This window comes from Haliotis rubra, unplaced genomic scaffold (genome assembly GCF_003918875.1).
Source record: "Haliotis rubra isolate DU_JTF1 unplaced genomic scaffold, ASM391887v1 Scf17, whole genome shotgun sequence".
NCBI classification, from domain to species: Eukaryota; Metazoa; Mollusca; class Gastropoda; order Lepetellida; family Haliotidae; genus Haliotis; species Haliotis rubra.
Window position 1 is genome coordinate 2,263,745 of NW_025765669.1, and position 26,562 is coordinate 2,290,306.

The 26,562-nt window shown below is 39.1% G+C and overlaps 1 protein-coding gene across 1 annotated transcript; it reads left to right on the top strand.

Annotated features, from left to right (window-relative positions):
- Nucleotides 1-812: 812 nt before the first annotated feature.
- Nucleotides 813-26,562, top strand: LOC124272408 (cyclic AMP-dependent transcription factor ATF-7-like). The gene is made up of 11 exons (XM_046707576.1): nucleotides 813-924; nucleotides 17,888-17,978; nucleotides 18,829-18,940; nucleotides 19,345-19,460; nucleotides 19,674-20,023; nucleotides 21,117-21,420; nucleotides 22,100-22,302; nucleotides 24,097-24,168; nucleotides 24,497-24,593; nucleotides 24,859-24,976; nucleotides 25,717-26,562. Exons 2-11 carry the CDS (start codon nucleotides 17,928-17,930, stop codon nucleotides 25,887-25,889), a joined length of 1,596 nt encoding a protein of 531 aa, XP_046563532.1. The 5' UTR covers nucleotides 813-924; nucleotides 17,888-17,927; the 3' UTR covers nucleotides 25,890-26,562.

Genomic DNA, 26,562 nt, shown 5'->3' on the forward strand with positions numbered 1-26,562 from the left:
ATGACCAAAATTGCAACGTGGACGGCTCCATCGTCAGCCAAATAACAGTGGCACGCACTTAGTCTAATAACGTGTGCGAAATCATAACAAATTGAATTTTTTTTTTTATAAATAAATTTAAAAAAACACCCGCTTGAATATACAATATATTTACCGATACGGACATATAGGAAGGATTAGCAGGATTCGTGTGATGTTACATACTAAATCTTGATACATAAGTATCCTACATAAGACTGCATCTTGCTCTCGGGGTGATCATTTGTCTATAGAATATCTTGGTTATTTGTCTAGAACACATTCTCTCTGACGTTATTTGTATATATATTTTGGGGGAGGATGGGCGTTGTTTTGTAGAAAGTAGATAGCAACACAATATCTGCATGAAGGGGTATATGGTGGTTTCATGTGTTTGTGGATGGACATAGTGGAAAACAATTACGAAAGACTTTATTAATTTCCAGATCCGATTTGAAACATTTTTTAACTATTTAGTCAGTGCACTTGTAAACCTAAACAATTTCTCTCGAGGAAAATAGAGATGGAAGAAATGGGTGTGTTTGATCAATGAAACCAGTCAGAAACGTCCTCAGATTTGTCATTTGTTACCTCTGTGATCCCTTCCATGTCCTTACACTGGCACGTACATGAACTAAAAAGCATATATCTTTGCACAAACAAGCTGTAATAACAGCACAAATTAGGTTAAATGCTTTTCCTGTCACGTTCTTGATCATGAAACAATTTGCCAAAACTCGCAGGGAAAAACCCGGAAGTTGACTAGCAGCGCCCCCTAGGAACACATGCGCCATGGAAGCTGTCAAGCTGGCGAAGCGATACTGAAGATAGTCTCAAATTGTAGGTCCCATTGAGGAGCAGAGGAGGAGGATACTACCTTGCTTTGAGCCCTTAACGAAACATCTGGTAAATGTTTGTCGGACTTATTTCATTAGAATGCAATTACTTATCTAGATCTGTTGTATGACGAGTCGTAATATGTAAACAGTGGGCACGAAAAAGTGAAATAAGAAGGAAGTACCCTTTGCAACCAGTGAGAGCGATAGCTTTTGCCGGCAACAGAACTCATCAGTATCTACGGTCTTCTTGTTAACGTGCAATGGTTTTAAGATTATTGGTCTATTCTCCTATATGTGGCGAAAGTGTCAAAATAATCTGCGTTTCATGCCGGTTGTCAGTTTGGGGTTAGGAAGGATAGTGTGGGTGAACGGAAATGCTGGTTATATTGTCTGCTGTTCACTCAGTTGTCCTATCATCAACTGATCTTAAATATCCATTGTGAACAAAAAGTGTTATTTTTTATATTGTGTAAAATCCAGGGGTCAAAACAGATTATTTCATAAGTAGAGCATCCTTTTCTGTAGTTGATGTATGAAGCACAGCATGCTGTAAGAGGCTGCTAATGCTTTTCCCTGATCAGCTGATGTGGGATGTTGTCTTGCATTCTTGTATTGGTTAGATTTAGGGGGATGGACATATTTATGCACTCTGATGTTACTTTAAAAAATCTAGAAAGTAATCATTTTACAGAATTAATCAGTCTTATCCATATATAGGTTATAGGTTAGGCTTGACATTCCATGGAGCTCATATTCATGTGATCAAATATTAAGCAGTATTTTACATTATAGTTCAGATGACTCACATGAGTAAGGATTTTCTTATTTATTTATATAAAGCTAATCTTCACCGCCAACTCTCAAGTCTCAGACAAAATATTTCCCGAATGGATTTGTGCTCAAGTCAATGTTAGCTCAGTTGTCAAATTGTCATCAGTATGAATGATCATGTATTAATTGTGTGAAGTTATGTGTCATGTTTATACCAATAACTTGGATTTACAACCTTTCCATCCAAGTAATAACAACAATAAATGATTTCTTAAGTGCCTAATATCCATCGACATGTGCTCACTGGCGCTGTGACAAAGTTAAAAGCAAGTCAGTGCATATATACACAAACTTTCATGAAACTGAAAGTCTAGTGACATACTGAGTAGAAGAGGGGAGTGTTGAGGAGAGACTTGAATGAGATTTAGTGTGTTTAGTAGTTCAGAAGGTGGAGGTTTCCATAACTGGGGATTGCAAACTGAAAAGGTACAATCAGATCACAGAAGTAGACAGAAGGTTGTCAACTAGGGCTCCACAGAGGATCAAAGTACAAATATAAAGAAAGTATTGACCCATGTATTCTATTCTTTTGTTACAGGTAAACTCAGTTTAGTATGTTTTAATCATGTTAACCATGGCATGTTGAACAATTAAATGATTTTTAGCATATTTAAAAAAAAATAAAACATCCCCGTGTAAATATGTTTAAAGTTGATAAATGATCAACTATATTTTCTTATTTGACTGTTACAGGAATCATATAAAAGTTCCAGATCCTGTGTACGTGATTCTTGCAGTCATTAACACTGTTACCAATCACAACCAATCAGGACAATAAACAATGCTCGTTAGCTTAAATAAGAGCAATTAACTCTTTATGACTAATTAAACATATTAAAAGCAATTTCTGTTGAATGATATAAGAATAAAAAATGATCATCTGCAATCATAATGGCAGTTCTGTAATGGATTGAACACGATTGGTGTTATAAGACCCCACCCTGAAATAATGATGTGTCGGCAGTCTGGCAGACAAACTTTTCCCATGCACACCAAATGTTTGTGGAAACCAATACTGATGTTTCCACACAACGCTATGATTCTCTTCTCTTTAGCCTTACAATTTGGAGATACTTGTCAGGGAACATCCATCCTAAACATTTGTGTTAACAGTTTTAGCTGCTAAAGGAAACATATGACTTTATGGATAACAATTTGTTTATTGTATTTTGTTATGTAGATTTTTACACTGTTATCAAGGGGAAATGGCTACGACAAACAATGAGTATCAAGAGAGGTATATCAGTGTAGGAAAGATAGCTCGTCCCAACGTCCGAGACGGGTGAATTTTGTGGAGGACGGGTTAAAAAAATATCTAGTCCGTCCTCATGTCGGGTCAATTTTAGCAAACCAATGACATATATATAATGATTATAACCTTTTTGAATATTTACAGCCGAAGGTGTTTTATTTATATTTGGAGGACAGGCTAGATTTTGGCAGGACTGGTAAAAATTTGACCTGCCAGTCCTGTGGACAGGCTAGATTTTCTACATCTTTCCTACACTGGGTATATGTATGTTTCCTTATTCACTGACCTAATTCTAGATTGACAAACAAACAATTATTACTTCTTGTTGCCCTGTCTGATGTTTGGTATTAATGTGATAAAATAAGGACTGGTTGGTTCAGAGAGTCAGTATGGCAGAGCTACAGATAACTTTTTGGGTCATTGAGTTATGTACTCGATTGTGTTCATCTCAAGTTCATGTGTTGATTTAGAACCTCTCAATATACCTCAGTTATTTTATCTATCCACTGGTATGCAGGCTAAGATTGACACTTTTGTGTGTACGCATGCAAGATCATTTTCTTGAGTATTTACACAAATTCAAGCGTACTTGTATGCAATAGACCTAATATGAATTGAGTTTTCACATAAATATTTGCGTAATTTACTCAGATACTAAGCTTATGTGTACCTTTGGTATAGTATGTCTCAGCAGGCTGGACTACTATAAGCAGTATATACATATTGGTATATGAGAGGAATTTTGATCATGACATAAAGCCCCATGTTACCTCACCTCTTTGTGGTAGTGTCAGAAGGGAGGGATTATAGATTTTGAAACTCTGTTAATCAAGGGATCATCACTCAGTGCTTGTCCTAAACTCCCAATATGGGACTACCTGTGAAGATCCTGATAAGATTTGGTCTTCAGCAGCCTATGCTTGTCATAATAGGTGACTGACAGGGTCGGGTGGTCAGGCTCTCTGGCTTGGTTGACATATCCCAATTGTGTAGATTGATGCTCATGATGTTGATCACTGGGTTATCTGGTCCAAACTCAATTAATTACAGACTGCCACCATATAGCTGGAATATACCTGAGTGCAGCATTAGAACCATCCAACCCAACCCAATATTGGAATATTCTTGACTCCTTGCTCGTCAAGGGGGTCATGCACATGAAAAAGTCCTTTAAAAACAACAACAGTGTATATGAGGAAATTTATTTTCTGATTCAGAAGCAGTTAATTATCAATCATACCATGTCAGTATGTGATACTGCACTAACTTACAGATTACTAATATACATGCATAATTCTTAAAGTAAGCACATAGTTTTCTCTTAACATAGTCTGATTGGTTTACAGAAAACTGACAGCCAATCAGAATAAACATGACTGACATGTTACTCTACTGCTACTCTATGTTTTAAGGACAGGTTTCCAAACGAAACAAAAAGTGATGACTCAGCAAGATTGGAGGACTGAATGTATTTAACAGGAAATATATTGACACAAATGTATTGGTATTCAAGAGTCAGTACATTATGTTTATGTTACCTATCAATCTGTTCACCTGTCGTTTTTAGCAAAACAACCCAGCAGCAAAATGTACCTGAGTATTTTCAACACAGATTGCATCCAATATACAAGATTTGTCGGGGCAATCCCTGATCACTTAGTTGGTCCCCTTCCAGCCACACATGGCCGGAAGTAGTCTGTCTCACAGTCCCTGAACTGTATTATTTTCCTTTCTGCCCAGCCCTTTCTGCAATACTGAACCCTAAAATGAAGCAAGTCTTGATTTCCTCAGGTTCACGTCACTGGGGCTCCCTTTCAATCTGGGGAGGTGGGGTAGCCTAGTGGTTAGAGTGTTCGCTCGTCACGCTGAACACCTGGTTCGATTCTCCACATGGATACAATGTGTGAAGCCCATTTCTGTTGTCTCCCGCCGTGATATTGCTGGAATATTGCTAACAGCGGCATAAAACTAAACTCAATCACTCACTCACAACCTTTCAATTTAAAAGGAATTATTTGTTTCTCTCAAGCTGTACATATTCAGAGACTAAGCCTTAGTCTAGTCAAGGGACCTATATTGCAGAGATAAGGAGGGTCATTTTTTTCAAGGACACTGACTCATCAGCCCACTGTACACAGAAGCACCGTTACAAACACAAGATAAGATGTCAGGTTAGAGCTGACTGAAAAATTGTTCATCGTAAATACTGTTGATAGGAGAATTATTAACGATTATCAATATGAAATTAGTGGGGCTGTTGGGTAGCCTAGTGGTTAAAGCGTTGGCTCATCACGCCGAAGACCCGGGTTCGATTTCCCACATGGGTACAATGTGTGAAGCCCATTTCTGGTGTCCACTCTCATGATATTGCTGGAATATTGCTAAAAGCAGCGTTATAAATCACTTACTCACTCACTCGATATGATAAGTGTCATGAGTAATATATGATGTACACTCCTGGGAGAAAATAAGGGTAATTTACAAACCCAGTGTTCACGAATAGCGTCTGACCGTCTGACAAATGCGGCAGATTCGCCAACGGTCAGACAGAAGTCTACAACCCGCCGGCCCCAGTGTCTGACTGTATATTTCACAATGACTTTGACTGAAGTTGTTTTATGTGACATGTGACACTTGTTTGCTGTTTATAAATCTTATGTTTGTTAATAATTTCAATGTCAATTATAAGAAATATTAAATCTGAAATGTGTGTTTAATTTTATTCCATGGGTCCTGTGCATTTTCAATTGGTCAGACAGACATCTGAAACTTACAGGACCCAATGTCCTGTGACTTTGAAACACCATTTGTGAACACTGCACACCCAATACATGAAGTTTACTTCATTGGTCATGGGCCGCTTCTAAATTTTGTTCTTAATGTTGCTTTTATTAGTAGGCCATACATAAATGTGTTTCCACTCACCAGTGGCATGGAATATGTTGATATTATTTTCAATTTACCATATTTTGCACAAAGTTTCTTCTCCAATATTTAGTGATAATTGATTTATATTTAGTTCGTGATTATCAATCTCTATTGATAGGCAGCCCTAATCAGGGTATCTTAGTTAGACCTTACACATTTATAAAAAATAGATATATCCTATAAGAATCCACAACAGCTCAAGTTCACGTTTTTTCATAGATTGGTATATCAATATTCAATGTGATTAAGATGATTATAAGGGGTGGTGAGGTAAGTGAGTGCTGAAAGTGTTTGCTCATCACTCTGAAGACCCGGGTTCAATTCCCTTCATGGGTACATCAAGTGAAGCCTATTTCTTATGCCCCCTATCATGATATTGCTGGAGTCTGTACATGCATTATGGATCAGCTGAATCTAATACTTACACTGTGTATACCTTTATTTTGCCCACGACCTAAAAAGATCCATCCATCTGTTTTTCCAAAGATATTTTTTTCAACCAATAACTTGTTAACTATTGGTTGGATTGTCTTCACATTTGGGGACACCCATCTTTGTCTAACTGAAGTTGCAGTGGACATTTTGATTCTGATATTTTAAATTTTTCAAGAATTACAGGAATGTAGAAATTTGAACATAGAATGGTTCAACCACTAACTTGAAAAATATTGGTCAAAATGTTTTGAAATACATGTATATAAAACAGGTTCTTTATCTAAACGAGAGGCACAGTGTAAAGTTTGGTTCAAATTTTCACTTTCACTTGTGACAAAGAAGGCCTGGAGATATAATTGCTGACTTGTATTGGTCGATGAATGCCATCTTGTCCCAGATCTATGCTGAATATGTCAATCATCCATTGGATCATCCGGCCCAGACTTGGTTATTTGCTGAATGCCATTAAATTACTGGAAAATAACTGAGTGTGGCGTTAAACAAATATATCGAAATACAACTTGCTCACAACACACACCAGTTACTTGATTATTTTCAGACCCTACTTATATCGTTGGATTAGGCTGAGTGTGGTGTTAAGCAACAAAAACGTCCCAGAGAAAACATGACTGTTATTAGGCTTAATTAGAAAAAGAATTCGTGATTTCAGTAATCTCAAATGTATTTTTCAAATAGTTTTCTGTGTTGGTAATTATGTTGGAGTTTGGCAATGACATTAAACATTGTTAAAATGTTAACTCTATGAATGTCCGGATGAAGGTAAAAGTCTGTGTTAATGCATGATTAATGTATTGTTGTCTTAATTGCAGGTATATTGGATGCCTTGATATACTAAAATGTTCAGAGTTGAATAATGAAATTTTAAATTTTCCTAACTTTTAGTTACATTGAAGTGATACCCTCGCTCAATTTTTGAATGTGACAGCTTGAATGAAAAATGAGAAAGCTAGTTGAATATGATTCATGTTACGATAACGTACAAAGTTACAATTTTTCCGCAAACTGAAGTTTTAGTATGAAGAAATAGAACTTTTATGGACACTATTGTCTTTATTGTTTGGATCGATATTGCACAGGTAGTCTGCACAGGTAGTCTGTGCCCCTTGATTTGGAGAAAATCATGGTAATCAGTCATTCTGAATTTTTGGAAATGGCTTTCCTGAACACCTGTAACTTAGTGTAAGACCCATTCATAAACCTACAACTTGTCCTCACAGGTATTTTACTGATTCAGGATGTTATGTGACTATGGCAGATTACTCTGTGAATAAAGGGGGAACATATTGTAGGTTTTGTCATTTCTGATTGGTTGCTCAAACAAACAGAGAACTAAATTGGGTATTTGTTCATTCATACCTTGATTTATGCATTTTCTTCCTCTTAGTGTAATGTTTTTACACGGAAATGCGTGTCCAGTCCAGTCTAAAAATGTATTGCCATGATAGAAGGGACGCAAACAGGAACATAGCTTGCATCCACTGGGATTCATGATAATATTCATTATACCCAATTGTTTGCAAGGAATACAAAGGTCCTGTATTTAGGAAAAACATTTAATCATATTATACGTTATAATACACTTTTCCATTACTTTACAACATCTTATGTTTCCTGTAAGAATTGTTATTAAAGTTAATTATCAGCAAGCTCAGTACACCTAGATTTATTTATCATGTAAAGAAGTTTAATTGGTAGAGTTATGTAGTTTTGTTCTCAGCTTCTTTCTTTTTCACAATATTTTGATTTTATCTCAAGGGTTGTCAGCACCATATTCATGCTTGTGGTTTTCACCAAAGCAGTTAACATCCAGGAACAGAGGTACACATAAGCTGCGTATCTGAGTAATTTACGCAAATAATTATGTCAAAACTCTATTCCTATTAAGTCTATGGGGCAGTGGGGTAGTTTGGTGGTTAATGCGTTTGCTCTTCACACCGAAGACCCGGGGTCGATTCCCCACATGGGCTCATTGTGTGAAGCCCATGCGTACACGCAATAATAGATGAAATAACCTGAGGTATATTGAGAGGCTCTATTTCAGCACATGAACTTGGGGTCTTTGCAGTCTTTCTTATCGTTTCTCATATTACAGATCAATCATAAATAACAAACACATAAACCAACATTTAAACGTTATCATATTTTTACAATTAATGGAAAATGGCAAAATACCCAATTAAGTTTTAGTGAGGTTTGTACAATTTGTTTGGTTACTCACAGGAAAATTCGGATACCCACTTAAGATGACCGATGAAAACGTACCGATGAATTTCACTTAAACAAAAAAGTAAATCAAATAAAGTGAAATTAAGATTGCGAATCCTCATAATTTTACCTTGCCAATTGAACATTTGAATCTCAGAATTGTATTCATCTTAGGATAAAAGTTGTTTAACAAACAATCATAGATTCAAGTCGCTATTATTCATTTATTATATTGGTTTGTATTACAAGGGGTTAAGCGCAGTAGTTGGAACACTGAAACAAATGCATGTGCGGTATGTGATGAGCGTTAACTTAGACCAAGCCTACTTGTTCTCGGTGTTTCATTTAATGTGCATACACCCTTGTAATACAAACCAATAATAACGATTTGAAACTGATCGATTGTTAAACAACTTTTATCCTAAGTTAAATAAAATTCTGAGATTTAAATGTTCAGTTGGCAAAGTAAAATTATGAGGATTCGCAATCTTAATTTCACTTTATTCAATTTACTTTCTTGTTTAAAGTGAAATTCATCGGTACGTTTTCACTGCAAACAGACTATAGTTCACCCTGATAATGCTTCACTGCAAACAGACTATAGTTCACCCTAAAATGCTTCACTGCAAACAGACTATAGTTCACCCTGATAATGCTTCTTGGTTCATCAGCACCAAACTAGTCAAGTGAGACTTCCGTCCCTTCAGGCTTTTTCCACATTAAACTGTGACGCGATATAACTGTTATACTGCTCAAAGTGGCATTAAACCAAACTCACTCTCTCGCAATAATGTGTTCTGGTTCAATGGCATGGCTGTTCGTGAAAGCTCCTGACATTGGATAAGCCTGTTGGAGAGTCAAGTGATGCAGAACTGAAATTGTATACCTATGTACAGAGTTACAACCGATTGAGTCGGACATTACAGCATGGACACGCATCTACGTTCATGTAATATTTTCCTAAGGACTCATGCAATCTCCTTATTGTCTGTTGGTTATAAGTTGTTCCATAAGCAAGTGTGAATATTCTCCTATTTCATTGAGCTTGACAGAGTTGTGTTAATGCGCCTCAAATAAACAGTGTGTACTTCAGGCAATACTCTGTAGGCTAGTGGATAGAGGTTTTGCCAGAAGTGTGGTAATTTAGTTGATCTGTCCATAGTTGCATCACACCAAAAGACATGATTTAAAATAAGATGATAAAGCAAGTCTTGCAAGTCAGTATGGATGTCACGTAATCATGTCTGAGACTTAGTGAGAGGGTATCTCAGTATGCATAGTGGTCCAGCCCATGAGTTTGTTTGTTGTTTAGCATTGCACACAACAATATTCCAACTAGTAGTCTTTAAATAATCGAGTTTGGACCAGACAGTCCAGTGATCAACATCATGAGCATTGATCTATGCAACTGCGATACGATGACATGTGTCAACCAAGTCATTGAGCCTGATCACCCGATCCCGTTAGTCACATCTTACGACAAGCTTCGAGTTGCTGAAGACCAATTCTAGCCCAGATCTTTGTATGTCCCAGGTCCATGAGACTGGCATTACTCTCGACTAGTCCAGGAAGCAACACCCACACACATGCAGGAATGTTGCTGTGTATGTTCAATAATCATAAAGTGACATCTCATCACTCGAGACGAAGAACTTTATATAAATGATTTCATCGCAGTCATATCTTGGTCCATGTAGAAATATTTTGATTGTTTACTAAATGTACCTCATGACCTTTGACCCTGGTATGCCTTCAGCATTTTGGTTGAACCCACCTGATATATTTTAGTAACTAATATCATCCTTTTTAAGTTGTATTAAGTATGGTTGTAAGTCGAACAATATCATTATTAAAAAATGTATTCCCAGATTCCAGTGTGATTGTGGTCATGCCTGTAAGTGTAACAGCGTCTATATTAAAAATGTATTTATTTGGCCATTATTCAGCTGTTTGTGCATGTATTAATATACTGCTGTACAATAGAACAAGTTTTATATGTATGTGAAATGAACCATTTCCTGAATATTGACCCAGTTGTGACCTCTGTCAATTAAACCACTTTTAATCTGACGCTTCCATGTTTTCATCCATTTGTAATTGATGTCCACAGTTAATATGATAATAGTGCTTAAATTGATAATTAGATGTTAAACAGATGAAGGAGCTTTTTGCTTTTTCCAATTGTAGAGTGGACCTGCACGGACATGCATGGACAACTCACCGTCAAGGTCACTGCCTCTTGTTTCAAGCAGCAGAATGGCCTGTAGATTTAGCATTTATAAATTATTTACTGTAACCATGGTAACAAGCTCTACTAGAGAAATGCTAATTATGACCTAGACATTTTGTCATGTTTATGTAGGTATGGTCTAAGTGGTTGATGGAATGTTTGCAATAGAGATGGGGGAAAGCTTTGTGGAATTGTTAATAACTGGTGTTAGTGATTTAAGGTGACAAATGCTGGCAATCTGACTGCTTGACATTGTAACAGAAGGGTGCACGGTCATGCACCACACACCACACACCACACACCACACCATGCCTGGAGAGATGCGCATGCATGCACACAGAGAGACCCCCCAACCACCTTTCCCCAATTAACTTTCACCACCACTATACATTCAATAGCTAATAGTGACGTTCAAATTGATTTAAGCCTTTGTGATTCCTATGTGCTTAGATTTTCGAAATGATCTTAGCTAAGATTAATCTTATCAACTTCTGCTAAAAACCCAGGAGGTGAAGTAGTTTATTGTTTATTGTTTACTCTGTAATGAATTGAAAGTGTGAATTTAAGTGATTTTGATTGGTTCTTTAGCGTTTTGTTAATATGTCAGAGGAGGAAAATGTGTATTTTATCCTGTCCTTTGATAAGAATGCATGAGAAGTTTTTGTTTACATTTAGAGCAAGCTGGGGAAATTCTAGCTCTTCCTCTTAGTGACAAAACAATGATTGTGTGAGGATCGAAGTAGTGCCGAACTTGGGCACCATGGCTTGGTAGATGTTGAAATATATGCATGGATGAAATGTGTTGAGTGTGCCTTGGCAGCACAACATGATTCTTTTAATGAAAAATGCGATAAATTTGACCAACTAAAATCATTCAAGAGCTATTTTTGCACCCCATCAAACTGTTTATCGGTGGCACCCTCAATCTCACAGCGTAACATGGGCGTGGCTATTTTTACTGTTGTAATGGACCAGTCACGAGGTCGACATGTGAGTGAAGCTGTGGTACATCCGTGCGTCTAAAGTTTGAGAAAATCATGGTAATCAGTCATTCTGAATTTTTGGAAATGGCTTTCCTGAACACCTGTAACTTAGTGTAAGACCCATTCATAACCTACAACATGTCCTCACAGGTATTTTACTGATTCAGGATGGTATGTGACTATGGCAGATTACTCTGTGAATAAAGGGGGGACATATTTTAGGTTTTGTCATTTCTGATTGGTTGCTCAAACAAACAGAGAACTAAATTGGGTATTTGTTCATTCATACCTTGATTTATGCATTTTCTTCCTCTTAATGTAATGTTTTTACACGGAAATGCGTGTCCAGTCCAGTCTAAAAATGTATTGCCATGATAGAAGGGACGCAAACAGGAACATAGCTTGCATCCACTGGGATTCATGATAATATTCATTATACCCAATTGTTTGCAAGGAATACAAAGGTCCTGTATTTAGGAAAAACATTTAATCATATTATACGTTATAGTACACTTTTCGTTTACTTTACAACATCTTATGTTTCCTGTAAGAATTGTTATTAAAGTTAATTATCAGCAACCTCAGTACACCTAGTTTTATTTATCATGTAATGAAGTTTAATTGGTAGAGTTATGTAGTTTTGTTCTCAGCTTCTCTCTTTTTCACAATATTTTGATTTTATCTCAAGGGTTGCCAGCACCATATTCATGCTTGTGGTTTTCACCAAAGCAGTTAACATGCAGGAACAGAGGTACACATAAGCTGCGTATCTGAGTAATTTACGCTAATAATTATGTCAAAACTCTATTCCTATTAAGTCTATGGGGCAGTGGAGTAGTTTGGTGGTTAATGCGTTTGCTCGTCACGCCAAAGACCTGGGGTCGATTCCCCACATGGGCACATTGTGTGAAGCCCATGCGTACACGCGTACACGCAATAATAGATAAAATAACTGAGGTATATTGAGAGGCTCTATTTCAGCACAAGAACTTGGAGTCTTTGCAGTCTTTCTTATCGTTTCTCATATTACAGATCAATCATAAATAACAAACACATAAACCAACATTTAAACGTCATCATATTTTTACAATTAATGGAAAATGGCAAAATACCCAATTAAGTTTGAGTGAGGTGGGTACAATTTATTTGGTTACTCAAAGGAGAATTCGGATACCCACTTAAGATGACCATAAGTGGGTACCGGTACATAACTCAATGACCCCAAAAGTTATCTGTAGCTCTGCAAGAAGTCTGTCCCTTAGGCGCTTTAAACATTAAGCTGACCTGCTGTGATATAACTAGGATACTGTTCGAAGTGACATTATTAAAACCTAGCTCGCTCAGGATGACTATTTAATACTATTTATTTATAGTCGTTTGCAGTGAAAACGTACCGATGAATTTCACTTTAAACAAAAAAGTAAATCAAATAAAGTGAAATTAAGATTGCGAATCCTCATAATTTTACCTTGCCAATTGAACATTTGAATCTCAGAATTGTATTCATCTTAGGATTAAAGTTGTTTAACAAACAATCATAGATTCAAATCGCTATTATTCATTTATTATATTGGTTTGTATTACAAGGGGGTAAGCGCAGTAGTTGGAATACTGAAACAAATGAATGTGCGGTTTGTGATGAGCGTTAACTTAGACCAAGCCTACTTGTTCTCGGTGTTTCATTTAATGTGCATACCCCCTTGTAATACAAACCAATAATAACGATTTGAAACTGATCGTTTGTTAAACAACTTTTATCCTAAGTTTAATAAAATTTTGATATTTAAATGTTCAGTTGGCAAAGTAAAATTATGAGGATTCGCAATCTTAATTTCACTTTATTTGATTTACTTTCTTGTTTAAAGTGAAATTCAGCGGAACGTTTTCACTGCAAACAGACTATAGTTCACCCTGATAATGCATCTTGGTTCATCAGCACCAAACTAGTGAAGTGAGACTTCCGTCCCTTCAGGCTTTTTCCACATTAAACTGTGATGCGATATAACTTTTATACTGCTCAAAGTGGCATTAAACCAAACTCACTCTCTCGCAATAATGTGTTCTGGTTCAATGGCATGGCTGTTCGTGAAAGGTCCTGACATTGGATAAGCCTGTTGGAGAGTCAAGTGATGCAGAACTGAAATTGTATACCTATGTACAGAGTTACAACCGATTGAGTCGGACATTACAGCATGGACACGCATCTACGTTCATGTAATATTTTCCTTAGGACTCATGCAATCTCCTTATTGTCTGTTGATTATAAGTTGTTCCATACGCAAGTGTGAATATTTTCCTATTTCATTGAGCTTGACAGAGTTGTGTTAATGCGCCTCAAATAAACAGTGTGTACTTCAGGCAATACTCTGTAGGCTAGTGGATAGAGGTTTTGCCAGAAGTGTGGTAGTTTGGTTGATCTGTCCCTAGTTGCATCACACCAAAAGACATGATTTAAAATAAGGTGCTAAAGCAAGTCTTGGTCAGTATAGATGTCACGTAATCATGTCTGAGACTTAGTGAGAGGGTATCTCAGTATGCATAGCGGTCCAGCTCTATGAGTTTGTTTGTTGTTTAGCGTTGCACACAACAATATTCCAACTAGCAGTCTGTAAATAATCGAGTTTGGACCAGACAGTCCAGTGATCAACATCATGAGCATTGATCTATGCAACTCGATACGATGACATGTGTCAACCAAGTCAATGAGCCTGATCACCCGATCCCGTTAGTCACATCTTACGACAAGCTTGAGTTGCTGAAGACCAATTCTAGCCCAGATCTTTGTATGTCCCAGGTCCGTGAGACTGGCATTACTCTCGACTAGTCCAGGAAGCAACACCCACACACATCAGGAATGTTGCTGTGTATGTTCAATAATCTTAAAGTGACATCTCATCACTCGAGACGAAGAACTTTATATCAATAATTTCATCGCAGTCATATCTTGGTCCATGTAGAAATATTTTGATTGATTACTAAATGTACCTCATGACCTTTGACCCTGGTATGCCTTCAGCATTTTGGTTGAACCCACCTGATATATTTTAGTAACTAATATCATCCATTTTAAGTTGTATTGAGCATGGTTATAAGTCGAACAATATCATTATTAAAAAATGTATTCCCAGATTCCAGTGTGATTGTGGTCATGCCTGTAAGTGTAACAGCGTCTATATTAAAAATGTATTTATTTGGCCATTATTCAGCTGTTTGTGCATGTATTAATATACTGCTGTACAATAGAACAAGTTTTATATGTATGTGAAATGAACCATTTCCTGAATATTGACCCAGTTGTGACCTCTGTCAATTAAACCACTTTTAATCTGACGCTTCCATGTTTTCATCCATTTGTAATTGATGTCCACAGTTAATATGATAATAGTGCTTAAATTGATAATTAGATGTTAAACAGATGAAGGAGCTTTTTGCTTTTTCCAATTGTAGAGTGGACCTGCACGGACATGCATGGACAACTCACCGTCAAGGTCACTGCCTCTTGTTTCAAGCAGCAGAATGGCCTGTAGATTTAGCATTTATAAATTATTTACTGTAACCATGGTAACAAGCTCTACTAGAGAAATGCTAATTATGACCTAGACATTTTGTCATGTTTATGTAGGTATGGTCTAAGTGGTTGATGGAATGTTTGCAATAGAGATGGGGGAAAGCTTTGTGGAATTGTTAATAACTGGTGTTAGTGATTTAAGGTGACACATGCTGGCAATCTGACTGCTTGACATTGTAACAGAAGGGTGCACGGTCATGCCCCACACACCACACACCACACACCACACACCTCACCATGCCTGGAGACATGCACATGCATGCACACAGAGAGACCCCCCAACCACCCTTCCCCAATTAACCTTCACCACCACTACATTCAATAGCTAATAGTGACGTTCAAATTGATTTAAGCCTTTGTGATTCCTATGTGCTTAGATTTTCGAAATGATCTTAGCTAAGATTAATCTTATCAACTTCTGCTAAAAACCCAGGAGGTGAAGTAGTTTATTGTTTATTGTTTACTCTGTAATGAATTGAAAGTGTGAATTTAAGTGATTTTGATTGGTTCTTTAGCGTTTTGTTAATATGTCAGAGGAGGAAAATGTGTATTTTATCCTGTCCTTTGATAAGAATGCATGAGAAGTTTTTGTTTACATTTAGAGCAAGCTGGGGAAATTCTAGCTCTTCCTCTTAGTGACAAAACAATGATTGTGTGAGGATCGAAGTAGTGCCGAACTTGGGCACCATGGCTTGGTAGATGTTGAAATATATGCATGGATGAAATGTGTTGAGTGTGCCTTGGCAGCACAACATGATTCTTTTAATGAAAAATGCGATAAATTTGACCAACTAAAATCATTCAAGAGCTATTTTTGCACCCCATCAAACTGTTTATCGGTGGCACCCTCAATCTCACAGCGTAACATGGGCGTGGCTATTTTGAATGCCAGTGCGCACAGGAAGAGGAAATCATGTTTTGAATGATAATATGGTTTGAGAGTTAGTTTATGGGTCCAGGACAAATGAAGCTGAATTATAATTGCAGTCATGATTGTGTTTATGAAATCCAGCTCATATGATGTTAACTGATTTATTGAGCAATAAATTGAAATGACGAGATTGTTGTGATGTTTATTTGGATCAATAATAGGTAAGAGCACAGTTATTTTGACCGAGGCACACCTAAATTATCCGTCTGGTGCCCTATGACGCCTTTAGAAAAAAACTCCATTTCATGGATGATCATGCCAAAGAAAGGAGGATTTAAAACAAAAAGATTAATTTGAACATAAACCTTTAAGTATTGCTAAGCAAAAATTTTTCAAAAGATAATATCAGTTAAACCATGTCAGTGACACAGAAGACAACCATATTGAGCTCTTTTGTCAGCCAGTTGCGGTGAAAAATAAAAATAAATCACCTGATGTTACTCACAACACACAACATAATCAAACGAAATTGAAACTAAAGTCCGATAGGCTTAGCGTAAGTGATCCCAACCCGAATATAGACACATGTGCACATGGTATTTTCAAAGTGGCAGCTCAAACGTGACTGGAGCTAAACAGTATAATACTTCACAGTTTGTAAACATTGTCGGCAGGGACCAAATCACTTTGTTACTGGGTTAAGTGATTCAGGTACTTGTAAACTGGAAATACATGTGGAAAGTGATGAACACTTGGTTGTTCTTGGTACTTAAAATTGTTATGACGGGTCCGTGGGGTAGCCTAATGGTTAAAGCGTTGGCTTGTCACGCCGAAGACCCGGGTTCGAATCCCCACATGGGTACAATGTGTGAAGCCCATTTCTGGTGTCCCCCGCCATGATGTTGCTGGAATATTGCTAAAAGTGGCGTAAAACCAAACTCAGTCAGTCAGTTAAAGTTTAACTGTATCATCAAAAGGTATACTATAAGCACACTTATTACACAAAGGCATGATCTGCCTAGTGCCCTATGGCACCTTCGAAAAACATGCATTTCTATCCCTGCTTTTAGTATTGCTGTATGTCTCGTCACGATATGGCTGAAATATTGCCGATGTGACGTTAAATATTAACTCACTCACTCAGTATTGCTGTACAGAAAGTGTTCATGTTGGTGGGGACAATTGTTAGCCGTCACGTAAGTTTGAAGTTAATATGAGTTCCGTGGTACTGGAATCTTAGGATCCCCTAAATCGTTAACATTTTTTGGGTGGTTATGACAAGAACCTTTTGACTTGCTCAATTTCAGATAATTATAGTTATGAAATATTGAAGCAGTGATATTTATGTTCTAAGTGTCACCAGTTGCATTGTGCATGCCAAGTAAATATTTTTGTACAAGCATGCTCAGGTCACGGTCATTTCCACAGGTGCTATGTGTATGAAAAGGCTCATATTAGGATTGGTCTTCAGCAACCCATTCTTGTCGTAAGACGCCGCTGGAGCCTGAGCGGATGGTGAGGCTTGAAGACTTGTCGACACATGTCATCGTATCCCTGTTGCCCAGATTAGTCTCATGAGTGTGGCAATAAAAATCAAACAAACATGATGAGTTAGTTTCAACAAGTTAGTGATTGGTTCATGAGGACAACAGTGGGTAGTGTTATCTAGATATGTAACCATGGTAACCATCTGTATTTTGTTTCAGAGGCAGGAGAGTTGGTTGTCCACAGTGGAAACCAGCGGGAATGAGTGATGATGATAAACCCTTTGCTTGCTCGGCTCTGGGATGTGGGATGGTGAGTGACCATGCTAACAATTCCATGTGCATGATAGACAGTGACCAGAATTAGTGAAGTGAAATGATATATGAAAACAAATACCTTGTGACTGTGTTAAATGTGCAAATGACAAAACTATGTTCATGCATGTAAATTGCAACATGTGATAAAGAATCAAATTTTAATGAAACTTTTTTTTCCCTCATTCAGGGATGGCAATTTTCCATGGATTTTATTTCAAATTGTTCAATTGTGAATCGTCTAAATTTTCCTGTTGCCATCCCTGTCTCATTGAGAAGTATTCTTGTTTGAGGGTTAGGAGAGGCCTGACATCCATTTGCTGAGCAGAGTTGTCTCCCCTGGGCATGGGATAAACATTTGATTGTGGAGGTTAACAGAGGCCTGACACCCAATTGCTGAGCAGAGTTGTCTCCCCTGGGCATGGGATACACACTTGTGACTGTGGGGGTTAGGAAAGGCCAGGTATCCAATTGCTGAGCAGAGTTGTCTCCCTATTGCATGGGATAAACCTGTGATAATGGGGATTGGGAGAGGCCAGGCATCCAATTGCTGAGCAGAGTTGTCTGTCCTGGACATGGGAAAAACTTATCACTGTGGGAGTTAGAAGAGGCCAGGCATGCAATTGCTAAGCAGAGTTGTCTCCCCTGGGCATGGGATAAACTTGTGATTGTGTAATCAGCAAATTGCTTAGTGTGGTGTTAACCAACAAACAAAAAAACAAACAGAACTCACTCACTCACACACCCTAATTACTCACCATGTTATGAGTATCACACTTTACAAGCAGCAACCATTTTGATGTATTATTGTTGATGTAACACTGCTGATTGATATTTTGCTGTTTCAGCGGTTTTCAACTGAGGACCATCTGAATGTACACATACGGAAACATGAAATGTCACTGGCCTTGAACCTTGGGGGAGGGGGTCTAATCGCCTCCCCCAGCAACCCATTCTTAGGTGAGAAGTGATGGAAGGATGCAGTAGTTTTGGTTATTGCAATTTTCACTGATCCGCAGATTTCTTTAGATTTTGTTTCAAATTGATCAATTCTGTGAATTGTGTAAATCCGCAATGCCCCCGTGAACACCCCATTCGATGACATAATATTAGGTTTTCAGCTAAAAATAGATATTCCTGTTGCCATCCCTGTAGCTTATATCTCATCAGCGACCGCTGACACAAAATACTGTTTATGTCTCTATCTTGGTAATGAAGAAATCGTTGATTCTTTGAAATAAGAGACATTTGACTGAAATGTTTGTCTGAAGATTATGAATATGCTCCGTCAGTAGAGATTAAACAATGATAAATATTACCATGATCTCAGTAATCTCAGTTTGTGATATGTTTGGGATTTTCAGACCAGACGCCAACACCAACCAAGTTCCTGAGAAACTGTGAAGAGATAGGCCTGTTCCAGGAACTGAGTAAAAACCCATTTGAAGAGGCATTCAAGAAGGCTGCTGATCTGCCTGAGGTAGGGATTTCTGTTTGGGACGAAATACAGTTTGTCAAATCCATCAGTTCATTATGAGCGTGTTTGTTTTAAACATACTTTACTGTACTTAGAATGGGAAACAGAAGTTAATGGTCAGCTTCCTTCAAAATATGTATAGTTCACTTCAGAACAAGTGTTGCTTGTTACGAGTCAGTTTTGATTCAATAAACGAACCTTTCCTGCTGTTTTCAGGGAGTGCCGCTACCAGGTCCCCACTCCAATGATCTCAACACTCCTGTTCCGCCTGACCCATCACGCCTCGACTCGGTGATCGAGGTACCCAAGTTGTCCTCCTCGTTGTCGATCAAAGAGGAAGTGGAGAAGGAAAGTGGGGTCATTGTCATTGAAGAAACCGAAGCTCTGGACCTGTCTGGAAGGCGACAAGATTCCAAACAAGCCATCCCTCAACCATCGTCCACAACCTCAGATGAAGATGTCAATGTCCGCTCCACATCCCAAGCGGCAGACAGCACCATGTCCCCAGCCAAACCTGTGGTGTCAAGCTCCAGTTCAGAGACAGTATCACCAGCTCCCGTCAACATGTAAGTTGAAGCAGTAATGGACCCAGTTCCTCATTCGTAACGATGTGCTGTTCTCAATTAAGATATTATCACTAGCTCCAGACAACATGTAAGTCGAAGCAGTAATACCTTTTCAAGGCCATGTTCCACAATATTGGGACGTTGTAGCTTTGCACTGCATCCAGTTAAGACATTATCACCATCTAGTCAAAATGTGATGTCAAAGGTTTGATGCCCTTTCAGGGCCCTGTTGCTTAAAGCTGCAACGTTGTAGCGATGTACTATTCACAGTTCAGATACATTGTCACCAGTTCCAACCCACATGTAAGTTGAGGCAGCAATGCCTTTTCTGGGCTCTGATCCACAAAGTACCAGAATTGTAGCGACTTGCGTCTCCCCGTTCTACTACCCTGGCTCCCCTTAGTGATGTCCGGGCAGAATGGATATCCACAACCTTTGTTAGTTATAAGAGGCAACCAAATTGATCAGCCAGTCAGTCTTGGTAATTGGGGGCAGTTGTGTAGCCTAATGGTTAAAGCATCCGCTCATCACGCTGAAGAACTGGGTTCGATTCCCCACATGGATAGTGTGTCAAGCCCATTTCTGGTGTCCCCGTTATATTGCTGGAATATTGCTTACAGCGGCATAAAACCATACTCACCCATCACTCGTCTTGGTAGTTAGGTTGAAAGCATGTTTTCATACCTGGCAATCACTGGACTGTTAAACAGTACAACACTGGAACAAATGATTGTTTCTTTGGTTGATGCTTGGAGACAATGCACTCTGTGTATTTTGGGTAGGTGCAGTGATATAAGATCTAGTTAAATATCAAACATATTGAGTGGTCAAAGTCCAGATAAGTTTAACTGTTGTGATCTATGTACCTGTTGTTGGTCGTACCTTAAGACGGTCGCTTGTGGACACAAATGCTGGCGTCCATTTTGTACGTTGCAGTGGTGTAGTCAGCAGGTGAACACGAATGCTGACGTTATATGTCCATGTTGTAGGTCGAATGTTGGTTGGTGCAGTCCGGGGTTGGGTTGCCGACCACCTCAGCCAGCACTGCCCAGCAGGTGAACACGAATGCTGACGTTATATGTCCATGTTGTAGGTCGAATGTTGCGGTGGTGCAGTCCGGGGCCGGGTTGCCGACCACCTCAGCCAGCACTGCCCAGCAGGTGTACACCATGCAGGTCTACCTCCAGCTTCCCTCAGGGCAGACTGTGCCCGTCAACATCCCTGCCACCATTGGCCCGGTGGGACAGCAGCAACAGCAACAGCAACAACAACAGCAGCAGCAACCAAGGCGTCACCACAGGGCATCGTCATACAACAGAAGGTGCCGAGTGCAGGGACGTTACCAACTACACCCGTCACTACAGCGCCAGTCACCACTCCTACGTCATCCATGGTGCTGAAACAGGTCAGGGCAGGATGGTTTTACATGTTGTAATATAAAGGAGACAGTAGTTTACAGATTTGTTTTCCTTTCAGTTCGATGTTTCAGAACATACACAGGTACCTTTAACTCCTGAGGCCAAAGAAGAAGATATGTCCGTTTCTGGTCACCCGACCGACCCTATCCTAACCCCCACAACCCTAGATCTTTCTTTAACCAAGTCAAAATCATGATTGGAGTGCATTTCAACTCAACATATTCATCGAAATCGAGTATGATATTTTCATGTTTTTCGGTGTACGTAGGGCTAAAATGGATTGCATTGAATTTGCATAATGGGCTGTCACTGACAAAACCTGAAAATAAATAGCATGAATAATGATTTGATATAAAAAAATTCATGTTTCATCACAAGGCATTGTCACAACATGATACGGCATCCTTGAAGACATTCTCAGGTACACACCTTGTGCTGCTAAAAAATAAAAATATAAATTAACAAACAGAAGATAAAATCGTCCCACCTACCCTATTCTTAAAAAGCGTGTCATAGGAAATGGACATTTATTTTTGTTGGCCTGAAGATCGGGGTAACAATTGGTGTTCAGTAACATGTGTCTGTCATAAGAGATGACTCATCTGTCTGTTTAGTTTATGAACACATTTCACTTTACCAAATCATTTTTCTATTCCAGCGTTTGAAACAGACAATTCAGCAAAACACCCCATCACTGGCTGTGATTAAGACGGAGCCAGCCCCCATGCCAACGCTCCACACGTCTGTCAGCCCTTCCCAACCTTCCACATCCCTCTATATACCGGACACTGTGTCGGGCTCCCAGTCAGACTCCCCGGTCGGCTCACCAGATGGAGAATTCTCCGAGTCAGGCTTCAACATGTAGGTGTACAGCATACAATAACTACTGTAAACGTACTTATTTTCGCGTGGTGCAATTTTCGCGGAATTGACAGTTTAGACTACATCGCGCGGTCAATTATTCGCGCAATCAGTAATTGCCGGAACTGCCAGCTGTTGGCTGCCACTAATAGCAGTGAAAACAAACAGAGTGGCTTAACCTGTCAGGCGGCGTTTATTACTTACTCACAGGAAATCCCTATCTGTGCGATATACTAGTACACAGTAACCCGTTTACTCCCGGAAGAGATGAAAAAACACATCAGTATTTTCCGAATTCGGACAATCTGACTAATTAACTTATCCTGTATATGAAGCTCTTTGTGATTTCAAACAAGCCGGGTTGTTGTGAATGAGATGATTGAGTGTTAGTGACTATTAGCTTCATGATGATACGTTTGTATCTAAATGAATAAATAAAATACTGCTGTATTATTTCTTTCCGAGTCGTTTCATGGTAATCTGTTTTGCATCAAACCATCTGTCATGTGACCAATTTCCATGGCGGCCACAACACACATTGCTGTTTTCGCTAATTCGGCGATGGGATTTGGCTCATTATGTAATTATGTTTTTGGAAATCCATTACAGCGACAGTTAAGTTTGATTCTTTATGCTACTATCAGTCGTCATTTTAAGATTCCCGTAGATTTCTGTCTCAAACGTGATGTGTTATGGTAACAGCTCAGGGCGAGCGTGGCTAGACTGAATGAATGACAGGTTTATTCGCGGTGTATAAATTTTCGCGCTAAAATGTTTGCTCGAAAAGCGCGAAAATAAAACCTGCGCGAAATATACTACGTTTACAGTATGTATTATCCTACTGTATATCACCATGTATTAGCAACCTTATGTATAAGACGGCCCCCGCATTAAAACCTTTGATATCAATGCTAATTTATATACCCCATCTTTAAAGTGATCCTGTCTGAAGCACATCACCTTAGCATACACAATCCCCTTATTTGTAATATAAACATGTTTGTTTTCCGTTGTTTTTTAATGTGATGCTCCAGCAAATGATGATGACACAGTGCGACACCAAATTTGTAATGGCGAAAAAATCCATTTGTTTCGACGAAGAGAGTCTATTTCCTATAATTTAATCGCTAGTAAAATTAAAATGTTAAGTCAATTGTATTCGAAAATTTGAGATGATCCCGCTCATGCTTACTTCTGTGTCTCCTATGGTTGAGACTGCCTGGCTAGGCAATCGTAATAGAGGCGAGGCTTATTTAAACTATATTTGCAGAATATGTATAGTATGAACAAGGAATTTGGATACAAGGTAAGCTCATATTCCAAATAGTTCTTGGAATATTTATTTCAAACGAAATGCAAAGTTTTACTGTCAAACAATATCAATTAGGTCTCCATTCTCGATGACATATGCACCATGAATAAAACGCGTTTTAAATATGCACTCGTTACCCTTGCGTAGTGTTTTGACACTACGCGCAGTGAACCGGCTCTCAGAAGTGGTTATTGAAATTTTTTCACTTCTAATCTTTTAGTAACAGCCAATCAAAAACGAACATACTTAAATGTCATGGTAGAATGGCTATCGGACACCAGTTGACATTGCCAGTCCAAAACAAATAAAAAAATGTGAGATCTACCCCATTCAAACCCTTCTAATTCCAGGTACAAAAATGTTACCTTCTACATGGCGATATACGGTACTCAAATGAACTTAAACAACATCAAAGTTTTCATTTATTTACAGTTAATCTGTCATGTTATATTAAGTAAATCACTCGCATGCTTCTGTTCCAGAAAAAGGTCCAAAAGAACCAGTGTGGATGATGATGCGGATGAGAGAAGAAGGAAGTTTTTAGAGAGAAACCGGTAAATATCTGCTCTGTATGAAGGACAAACATTCAGTGGAGTTCTAAATTAATAATGATGAAGACCCCATGTCAAGGGAGAGGTGGTGTCATAATGGTTTCGAGATTGGCACCAACCAGCTGTTGCCATGGTGATGTATGTGTTTCCTAAGGCAACAGCTGCAGGGTTTTGTCATGTTTGTGTTTTCTAGGGTGGCAGCAGCCAGCTGTTGTCATGGTGATGTATGTAGTTCCAAGGGTGGCAGCAGCCAGCTGTTGTCATGGTGATGTATGTAGTTTCACGGGTGGCAACAGCCAGCTGTTGTCATGGTGATGTATGTGTTTTCCAGGGCTGCAGCAGCCAGATGTCGACAAAAACGGAAACACTGGATCAACAACCTAGAGAAGAAAGCTGATGAGCTACAAAACACAAACTCTCGATTACAGGTAACCACAAATTATATCAAGCATCCACCTTGTTACAGACATAAACTCATGATGACAGATAACTGATAATACCAGGAACAAACTTGTTTTAAGTCAAATGTTATTGAACTGATTGAGTTTATATACCTCTGCTTACTTCTCTACGTCTCTGTCCATCTGTTTGTCTGTCTACCTGTATACATCTCTACACACCTGTAAACCTCTACACCTGTATATCTCCACACACCTGTATATTTGTACACACCTGTATGCCGTGTGTTGCCAGAGTGAGGTGAGCCTGCTACGTGGGGAGGTGGCCCAGCTCAAGACCCTGCTCCTGGCCCACAAAGACTGCCCCATCACCCTCCAGCAGAAGTCTCAAGGTCACCTCGCCTTAACTACAAGTAGGTCACTCCTATGTCCTTTTACAGAAGTTTCGTAAGTTGTTTTTTTAAATTTCATCATGAAAGAGGCATAAACTCCACAAACACTTACTATGTATGTACATTGTGCCTCAGAAAATAAGCAGTTCTAACTCTTTGTCCGAAGTGGTACCAAGAAACTGGTGCTTCTTGTCTGGTTGTTTGGAGTTGGTAGAGTGTGTTCGAGTGGGACATCCATGGTAGACTGTAGCATGTTATGTCAGTTCAATAGGATTATAAAACCAGCATTAGTTCAGACGATTACAACCTTTTGGTATTGTTGTACAGCGCCACATTTGTCGATATTCCAGCTATATGACGTCGGGACAAACATTCACACGCAGGCACAAGCACGCACGTACAGACACACACACACACACACACACACACACAGACAGACAGACATACACACACACGCACAGACACACACACACGCACAGACACACGCACAAGCATGCATGCACAGACACACACACGCACAAGCATGCACAGACACAAGCATGCACGCACACACATGCACAAGCACGCACACACACACAGAGGACATACAAGCTTCAACACGATCATATTCATATAAACACAAACGCACTCGCTCGAGAATGTGCATGCACTCACACAAGCTTCAATAGCCTTCACCACGAAGTTAAACACCATTTCACTTCACCTCATCTTAGTTTTGACTTGACCTTTTGTCACCAAAATGGTTTTTTATCCAATTTCAGTAAACCTAGTGGAGTCTGGAGCTTCTGCTAGTATACCCACCATCACCTCATCTGAAGTATCAGCCTCCCAAGTTGCTGGAGCAACGGAGGCCATCACCATGGCATCAGGCATCACCGTCATTCCAGTCTCTGCAGAGCACATCGTAGCATCACAAGAAGTGGGCAAGAAGTGACACCATTAGTCCAACAGGAAAGACTGTCAAAGACTTTATTCATCTAGATATGTGTTTGAATTACAGGAACAGCAACCTATACATGTGATACGTTGTGTCAAAGAGTGCTTGTGCCATCGTCTTGATCTCACGTCTTCTCCACCAAAGCTTGTGTTAGCCCAAGGATAGGGTCAGTCACAGCCTTGTGTCGGCCTAGGGATGGGATTGTGTTTGTCCTGGGATGGGCCAGCCACAGGCATCTTGTGTTAGGGATGGGTTTAGACATGGTCAAAGCCCCAAGAACAGTGTACTGGGTAGGATCTGACCTCTGGTGTGTAGTTGAAAACCTTGACCTAAGAATTTTAAGTTTAATCTTTCTAAGTCAGGCCTGAACATGTTCACTTTGAGATACAGACCTAGTCCGAAGTATATCAACTGTTTTGAAACTACACAAGCCTCAGCCCAAGGATCTTATCCAGATACACACATCTAGGCCCATGGATGCTATCCAGATACACACATCTAGGCCCATGGATGCTATCCAGATACACACATCTAGGCCCATGGATGCTATCCAGATACACACATCTAGGCCCATGGATGCTATCCAGATACACAAATCTAGGCCCATGGATGCTATCCAGATACACACATCTAGGCCCATGGATGCTATCCAGATACACAGATCTAACAC

What these genes read in the sequence shown, in the direction of transcription:
- LOC124272408 (XM_046707576.1), top strand. Translation starts at nt 17,928, where the DNA reads ATGAGTGATGATGATAAACCCTTTGCTTGCTCGGCTCTGGGATGTGGG. An exon ending in ACACAAACTCTCGATTACAG is followed by an intron (nt 24,594 to 24,858) that starts GTAACCACAAAT and finishes GTGTGTTGCCAG; the next exon opens with AGTGAGGTGAGCCTGCTACG. An exon ending in TCACCTCGCCTTAACTACAA is followed by an intron (nt 24,977 to 25,716) that starts GTAGGTCACTCC and finishes ATCCAATTTCAG; the next exon opens with TAAACCTAGTGGAGTCTGGA.